The sequence below is a fragment of the Fusarium oxysporum genome, chromosome 2 (genome assembly GCF_000149955.1).
Source record: "Fusarium oxysporum f. sp. lycopersici 4287 chromosome 2, whole genome shotgun sequence".
Taxonomy (NCBI): domain Eukaryota; kingdom Fungi; phylum Ascomycota; class Sordariomycetes; order Hypocreales; family Nectriaceae; genus Fusarium; species Fusarium oxysporum.
Window position 1 is genome coordinate 1,734,034 of NC_030987.1, and position 7,661 is coordinate 1,741,694.

At 48.2% G+C, this 7,661-nt stretch overlaps 2 protein-coding genes across 6 annotated transcripts; both read right to left on the bottom strand.

The window, feature by feature from the left end:
• Positions 1-175: 175 nt before the first annotated feature.
• On the bottom strand, positions 176-2,706 carry FOXG_06167 (nicotinate (nicotinamide) nucleotide adenylyltransferase). 5 transcript variants are annotated; one of them, XM_018384691.1, is made up of 5 exons: positions 1,963-2,706; positions 1,795-1,838; positions 1,715-1,747; positions 1,254-1,663; positions 176-1,202 (listed from the first exon to the last, which is right to left on the bottom strand). In XM_018384691.1, exons 1-5 carry the CDS (start codon positions 2,106-2,108, stop codon positions 1,005-1,007), a joined length of 831 nt encoding a protein of 276 aa, XP_018241840.1. In that variant the 5' UTR covers positions 2,109-2,706; the 3' UTR covers positions 176-1,004. The 5 variants fall into 5 exon arrangements, with proteins under 5 accessions (XP_018241840.1, XP_018241843.1, XP_018241844.1 ...); XM_018384694.1 differs by having other exon boundaries at positions 1,254-1,747; XM_018384695.1 differs by having other exon boundaries at positions 1,715-1,838.
• A 2,962-nt stretch (positions 2,707-5,668) lies between these two features.
• FOXG_06168 (uncharacterized protein) lies at positions 5,669-7,661 on the bottom strand. Its single transcript, XM_018384696.1, has 2 exons — positions 6,879-7,661; positions 5,669-6,831 (listed from the first exon to the last, which is right to left on the bottom strand). Exons 1-2 carry the CDS (start codon positions 7,597-7,599, stop codon positions 5,756-5,758), a joined length of 1,797 nt encoding a protein of 598 aa, XP_018241845.1. The 5' UTR covers positions 7,600-7,661; the 3' UTR covers positions 5,669-5,755.

Consider the following 7,661-nt stretch of genomic DNA (forward strand, 5'->3'; position numbering starts at 1 on the left):
CGTCGATTGCGCGACCGCGGGGGGTTCACGCTTTGCCCTTTTTTGCAGGTCCCTTTGGAGGCCTTGTTGTTCTCTCGTCTTGGCCCCTGTAAATCATCAACACAATGGAGACACCTATTGGTTGACTTTGTCCTCGTGCAATCTTGCCAGAGAAAGAAGGAGCCGGAGATATTGTCTCAGGGAGCTATTTTCCGTCCTTTAACGGGCGGAAGACTTGGCGGTTCATAGGAATTGCGGCAGTTGATTTATCATTCGTCCAATCGAAATCACTCAGGTTTCAGGCCAAAGCCATTGAAAAACAATAAATTGGATCATTGGTCCCAATGATGTGAACGGGTATCTATCCAGCTAAAACTCCATATATCGGCTACCCGACTGGTTCTCTATAAAATCATGGCTTGCCAACAAGCTTAAACTTAAGGCTCTTTTTTAAACCAAGGCAACAAAGACTATCGAAGCGGGCCGAGGTAACTCCAATTAAAGACCTACAATTTGTCCTCAGTCTCTAGGACACGTGCATATCAATAGTCGGAGACCTCCGACGAACCCGGCGGGTTGCTAGGCATGGATAGTAACAGATTGGGCCCAAGATAGCGGGATGCCCCGTCTTTGTATGCCTCAATTGATGGAAATATCTCCGCTCAAAAGTGCGCTCTATCCAACCGCTGATACATAGCAGGCTGCGTCAAGAGCGACGTCCTGTCATTAAGGAAAGTGAAAAGTCCACCTCCTCATCACCACACCTTCTGAATCCCAAACTCGATGCATCTAGGACAACTCAACCATTGTGGTCCATTGCGATGACTAACATTGATCCTTGGCCCTGAAATCGCAACGACTCAAACATCAGATCGGAAGCTGTTCTCGCTCATAGCCTGGGCTCTGTTCTCTACGTCGTGAGCTCTCAATGATTCGGTTACCGCGCTCAAAGCTCGGTAGCTATATCGGGACCGATGTTTGGGTGGGGGCACTGGTTCTATCGTTTACCGTAATGACGGATACATTCAACCAGTGCTGGTGCCGGCATCGGGCCCATTCGTGATGGCGTTCTCCTTGCCCTTGGAGTCAGGCATATCGAGATCGCGATAAAGATTATTCTCGAAAATGTAACTGACTACAAGGTCAGGAATCAAGTAGTCAATTGACATGTTACGTTTAAGCAATAGGCGAATCTTGGTGCTGCTGATGTCATTGGTAACGACCTGTACTATCGTTAGTATCACAATACTGACACAATTATTCGTAGAACATACCTGACGGATTATGTGAATATTCTTCTCCCATTGCTTCAGGTTTGCCAGGGTTGAATCAATTTCAGTTCCTGTACGCTCCAAAGCAAAAACGCCATAGTTGCCCAGGATGTGGTCAAGGTCACGCTCGTCCCACACACCGGGAGTCGACATGGTCTGGATGAGATCGAGGCCAGCAAGGAGCACAATGCGGCAGCGCTTTCGAGTTCCGTCAGTGCATTCAACACCGCCCATGACCTCGTTGATCTCATAGTCAAAGTGATCAAGCACTTTGGCGGTTGGGATGTAAGTTGGGCTCTCAGCTTCCCAGGGGTCGACCATTAGCCACTTGGAACTGTTTTCAGTCGCAAGTCTACACATCTCAATCCGATGATGAGCAGGAGCTAGGCCCTTCTTTTTGTAGGCATCGCTGACTGACATCTGGTTAGTTCAGGCATGTTTCATCTGGTAGAACCTTCACTTACCAGGACTCAAAAAACCTGCAACAACTTCGAAATCTGATAAATGTCAGCGATGCTTCAGAAGCAACGAGCGAGCAACCTACTCTCATTGTGAGCATGGTCCCGAGCCATGGGGAACATCCGAAGGCTGCTCAAAAGTTAGCTAATGCTTGTCCAAATATTGCCAAATTTCGTGATTGTCCAATGGTCGAGAGCATCGACCTCGATCAGATGATCTGCCAAAAGAGCCAGAATCATTAGGGTAAGCTTACTGAAGATACGTGATTGGGCTGAAAGAGCCGCAAGCAACGAGACATAGCGGAGTTTTGTCTGGAGGGCATGATCGTTGGAAGCGGTGCGAGGGAAAGACGTAATCCTCCCTCGTGTGCTCCTTAACGTATTGGTAGTCGCAAGCCATTTCGACTATTGTTGTGTGGTTGATATTGGTTTCTGAGATGGGAGTGGCGGGTTGAGCGGAACGAGGGGTTTCGCGATCCGATGAGCAACAGCGGCCGGCGCCGGTAGTTGACGGCGAACGGAAGCGAGGGGCACGGCAGTATCGGCGCAGAGACCGAATTACGACCGACTCGTTGAAAGTGGTCAGATCCGACCAGTTGCGGTGATTGAAGTCGTCGGGGTTATCAGGCGATGGTCGAAATAGAGATGTGGCAACTTTGCGATTGTCGTTGACTGAATACTGCGCAAGTCTGGCGAAATGGATAGGCGGGCGGCGATGGCGGGGGTTCCGAAATCAGCAAATACTGCAAGTATTATGATGACACAGTAAGGGTTTCGCAGGTATTATCGCTTATTGGGTTGGGGCTGTTGGCGTATAGAGAGGGCTCGAGTAAGTGAATGAGCGAGTGTGTTCGTATGGGCGGGAATAGAGAAGAAGATGGAAGAGGCAAGTTAAAGTAGAAGAAAGAAGGTTTTCCTTACGGCCCTTCTGCGAGAATTGGATTCAAGTCTCCAGGCAGGGCAGGCGGGCATAGGCAAAGATGGTGGGCAAGTGCTGGGCTGCGCGTGCGCCGAGATCCATTGCCTTAGCAAGGGAAATGTGGGACTACAGAAGCTATTCCCTCTGTTAGACTCCTGTGCTGAGCATTCTGGTAGGTCAGTTTCAGGCCCGCTAAAGAATCCGAAGCCATTCGAACCCCAGTCCCCAATCTTGGACAACCTGAGCCTGCCATTAACTCAACTGAATGGGAGTTACTGAACGCACAAGCACCCACAAAACACGAAAGTCCAGGCCTTTGACGCACCATTCGCACGCCATCGACCTCAGCGGAGTGCAACAAAGCCACTGTTTTTGTTGTGTTGTGTTTTGTTTTGCTTTGGCTGTTGAAGATTTTACACCTGGTGACGCCTGGAATGGTTAGTTTCCCCCATTGGCTCGTTCCCAATTCCCATCAACTACCACATTGGGAACCTCGAATTGTGCCATACTTCCTTACCACAGAACAGAATGCGGTTTTCTCTTTCTAATCTTGAACATGCTCCTTGTTCGCTTCAAAGGAACTCTTGATTACTCACTAAATCATTCACGTTCTAACTCTTAGTGGCGGGGTATGACGACGGCGATCTGAGCCACTCCACTAAGCCGGCTCGAGGGAACGTGATACAGGGACAGAGGGACATCAGTAGCAGCGTGAACCTAAGCTCTACGGTAGCACCAATAGGTTCCCTGTAAAGTTACATTGTCGGCCTTGGTTTGTCTTGAAACCGAAACTCATCGAATTGGTTGGTCTCTGGAGCTGTGCTGCATGCCGATAGCTTTCAATGGGTAAATCAACATGGTTATCAACCGTATAGCTACAAATCATAGTTTCCGTAAATCTTCAACATGCAGATCAAACTCAAAGCAAGATATCTCGGCTTGCTATGATGATGATCTGCTCCGTTTACAACTGACGGGATTTGCCATTCTCTGAGATTAGCCTGTCTTCCAGTCTGACTTCATTGCTCTGCCACGAAGATGTCTTTGTAAGCACCATGAATCAATCAGATTGCATACCGACGACAATCACTTTCCTCAATCCCTGTCGGGAAATGCGGGGTGGATTCTAGCTATCTTTGATTGTCAGAACTCTTACACTGAAGGTTTCTCGATTGACAAATTACATAAATGATTGGCATAACTGTGTGATCTTTAGTAAGTTGAGCCGGCGGTGTCTTGAACCGCTCCGATCAACATCGAGGATTATCCATTAAATCTCTCAAACAGCAACTTGTTATATAGCCATAGCTCTATTGCAGCAGTTGACTCCACGCTCATCCCTGGGGCATATAAACATGGATTTGCTTGGAGCTCCAAACGAGCTTTCTCCACCATTCTTAACGGCGTGCTGTTGACTCGTGATTCAAAAATGCACCGCATCTCGAATTTAGCACAGCCAATTTGCATGCTCTGATTTTAAAGGGAACATCAGATCATGGTCTCCTAACGATATGGATAAGTTACGTGCATATCGTGCCCTTTGGCGGAGAAATAGGAGAAACTCCTACGAGATTGACCAATTTTATGTTATTTGATTGGCATCGAACCACCAGTCAATCACAAGAAATGACAGTAGCAATAGGGTCAAAGTTAACTTCCTGTGCATTCAGCCAAGTCCTAACTTGCACTCGATCTTTTTCTTTAAACCCGCAGCTGAACTATCGAAAGTCACAGACAATAATATTCTACGCCAAGAATTCGTATTAACACAAGGTGTTTTCTCTTTTAGCCAGACGGTTTCAGACGACAGCTCGCCTCGTTGCTAGTCAGACGCCGAGAAAACACGCATGTCTCTGAGCTACTTAGCGGACCAATTGATACTTTGAAGGGAGTTAAGAGAGGTCCACTGTGGCCCCGGCTTGAAGCTGTTTCTGCCACGATGCTCCGTAGTGCTGCGATGGATGCATTTTAGCCTTTTTAGGTGAGTGATGGGTCCGGAAACCGCATTTCCTCCCGCCGACAGCGGAAGCTTACAAACTCGGGAACTCGGAGTCATTATCAATAATATCTGACCCGAGGAAATAGAGGCTTCGTGGTGCTCTTCGGAAAAGAACCATCCATCTAGACAAAGTCAAGAGATAGGGCAGCGACTTGAGACTGGGGAATGTAGTTATGGGAGGATATGTCGATAAAAAGAGCTGCTTTGAGCGACTCCGGGACCATTGAAAAGAGAATGTCCACTAGGAGTCAACTATTGGGACAAGTTTTCGCTTTCAGAGTCTCTTGGTTCGTGGCGGCTTTTCTGAGAGCTATGAGAACCCTCCTGGTTACAGTATGCGAGAAAAGATGAAATACACCGTGACAACCTATTACAACTTTAGTTTGCACATCTATCAGAGGCTATAAAGTTCTACGATTAGGAACATATTCTCATAATGTTATATATTTGCTCAATCTATCACAACTTTGGCCTTACTTTATGCACAAGTTGAAGAAATCAACAAGGGATATGTATTCCGCTTTCTCGGAGCCCGAGCCTTGGCCATGACCTTTATCCACTGTTTACCAGATCAAGGAAAAAGCCAAATCTTCCACTTGAGCTTAATAATATTAGATCTATAAGTCTCTCCGCCATAGACAAAGAAATCCGAGTGCGGATCCGCAACCTCAAGCGTGGGGATGTGGGACGAAGCGTAACTCCCGAACATGTTTGCGGGGAAACGAAGTCATTAGATTAGATGACTAGCTTTTACCAATTTATTCTTGATTCAGGAGATCCTCATAGTATAGCCCAGTTTTGTTTTCATTTGATTATGTGACATACGCGGCGTTGATCTTCTTTGCTAGGTCTATGCTCGCAATGAGAGGCTGATGGAGATCAAATCCAATTCAAGAAGCTCAGCTCTTCTCCTCAACCCCAGACTTGACTAACTCGGCAGTGGAACGCTCCCCGCAACTAGAGGCAAACTTCAGGGAACATGGGGTTTGACCCTACGGTACTACTTCAACAGTCCTTTGCACCGCCGTAAGCTAACATGAACCTCCGGCGGGCCGAGGTGTGAGACATGTGCTCAGGGAAACAGATGAGCCGGAACCAGGAAAGTACTTCAATTTGTATGCTACAGTCCTCAATATCCAAAGTCCTCCCAGACAACCTTCTCTCCCAGCAACCAGCCTTCCAGTGCAGCCAGCAGAGCTGGCGCTGTGCACAGAAAGAAACGGGCGTTTTGGCCCTTGAATCTCTCGACATCATCAGCGGTTATTCGTCGCTTTACTACCCGTGTCCCAGCCTGCTCGACCTCCTCCAACAAGTCCACCTTATCCCGCTGACCAGTGACGAAGAGTGTAGTCACATTGGACAGCCCTGGGATTCTCGAGAACGTGTCAGTCGCGAGCGGTAAGTCCTCGTAGCGTAGAGTCCAGAGCAGCGCAAATGGAGCTTTGTGTTGAAGTACAGCTGGTGCTTGTGCAAGGACAGGCGTAATTCCTACACCAGCGGCGATAAAGACAGATTGAGAGCCATTTGATTCCAAAGGGATGCGGAAACCCTCTTCGCCGCCAAAGCCAATCACTGGTATCTCCAAAGGCACACGAGGGTTGTGCTTTCTCAGGAAGTTCGTTACCGGACCATGTTTCCTTGTTGTGATTTGTACCTCCTTACTGTTCTCTGGTGGGCTTGACACAGTAAACGTTCGAACGTAGTCATCGTTGATACTTTGAGGATCATGATCGGCCATATGACTGTAGCCACTCGACACTTCCTGCTCAAAGTCCAAGGTGATATACTGTCCTGCGTGCCATGCATTGATAGGCTGTGTCGAAGATAGCTCAAAGGTGTATCGGTCAATGGACGGCGTAAGAACTTCGCGCTTAGTTAAGCTTGCCGTGATGCCATTTGATGATGCATCGGCAATATGTGCATCGTGCTCTGAGAGCAAGTGACGGACGGGAGGGTTGTAAGGCGAGTATTCGCCCAGCGCACCTCGGAAAGGTAGTCCCGACTTGACGAACTTTGCGGCAGTAATTGAGATCTTGACGGCAAGTTTTGTTCTTGCAAGATAAGAAGAAGCCTCATCACCAACAAGTATCGATGCGCTACCCGTGGCATAAAGAACGTTGGCTGTGTTGTAGTCTGGAATAGCGATGCCAACCAGTGGATTCACTCTGAAGTTGCCGAGTGTCTGATATAGTCTATTGCCAGAGACTGATACTTTATTAGCTTTGCTCATAATATAGGAATGTCAAACTCACATTCTGGATATATCAGTTCCAACCCGTCGTCTTCGTTCTTGATAATCCTCATGAACCCAGGACTTCCTCCGCGATGATTTGTATCCATTGTGACCCCATTTGTGCTCGACAAGAAGAACATGTCTGCCGCTGCAACCAGACCTAGGGCCTCCTGTGACAAGGGCAGCTTGTCCGAGACAAGCTCTGGTGCCATCTCATTAGGCACAACATCCTTCTTGTTGAGATATTTCGGACAGTTGCCCAGGCTCTCGGTCACAGCCATGGCCATCTGTACTGCCCTGCCTTCCTCGACTGTTGCACCAGCAATCATGTTTCCTACCAGCTTCACGCGATCTCTGGTCTCCAGGTCGATAGACAGTCCTGCCATTCTCTTGCCATCGCCTCCATTTGGCCTGTTAATGGCGCCTTGTTTCACGCCGTCGTCATCAATCCCGTCCCACAAAGCTCTAAAAACAGGATCATGGCGAGTATCAACTGAGCTGTTAAACGCGAGTACGCCTTCAGCTACTGGCCTCGCGAAGCCCCGGTCTCCGCCCCATACTGTAGTCCATGGGCGACCCTCACTATCTAGCGTTCCGAGAGCTACCAAGGGCGACTGCATCACTCGCATGCCATATTGGGGTGCTAAACCTGGAAACGTTGGATTTCCTCTTGTAGGGACTTTGAGTTGCTTTTGCACGGCCAGTTCGCCATCGTGCCATTCTGATGTCGCCGAGGGCATATGAATCTGAATAAAGGATCCGTATGAGTGTAGTAAATGAGCTCGAAACACTTATTGTAAGC

Coding starts and splice junctions, on each gene's coding strand:
- FOXG_06168 (XM_018384696.1), bottom strand. CDS start 7,599: ATGCCCTCGGCGACATCAGAATGGCACGATGGCGAACTGGCCGTGCAA. Junction 6,832..6,878: donor GGAACTGATATATCCAGAAT/GTGAGTTTGACA, acceptor ATAAAGTATCAG/TCTCTGGCAATAGACTATAT.
- FOXG_06167 (XM_018384691.1), bottom strand. CDS start 2,108: ATGGCTTGCGACTACCAATACGTTAAGGAGCACACGAGGGAGGATTAC. Junction 1,664..1,714: donor TGCAGGTTTTTTGAGTCCTG/GTAAGTGAAGGT, acceptor ACCAGATGTCAG/TCAGCGATGCCTACAAAAAG. Junction 1,203..1,253: donor ATATTCACATAATCCGTCAG/GTATGTTCTACG, acceptor ACGATAGTACAG/GTCGTTACCAATGACATCAG.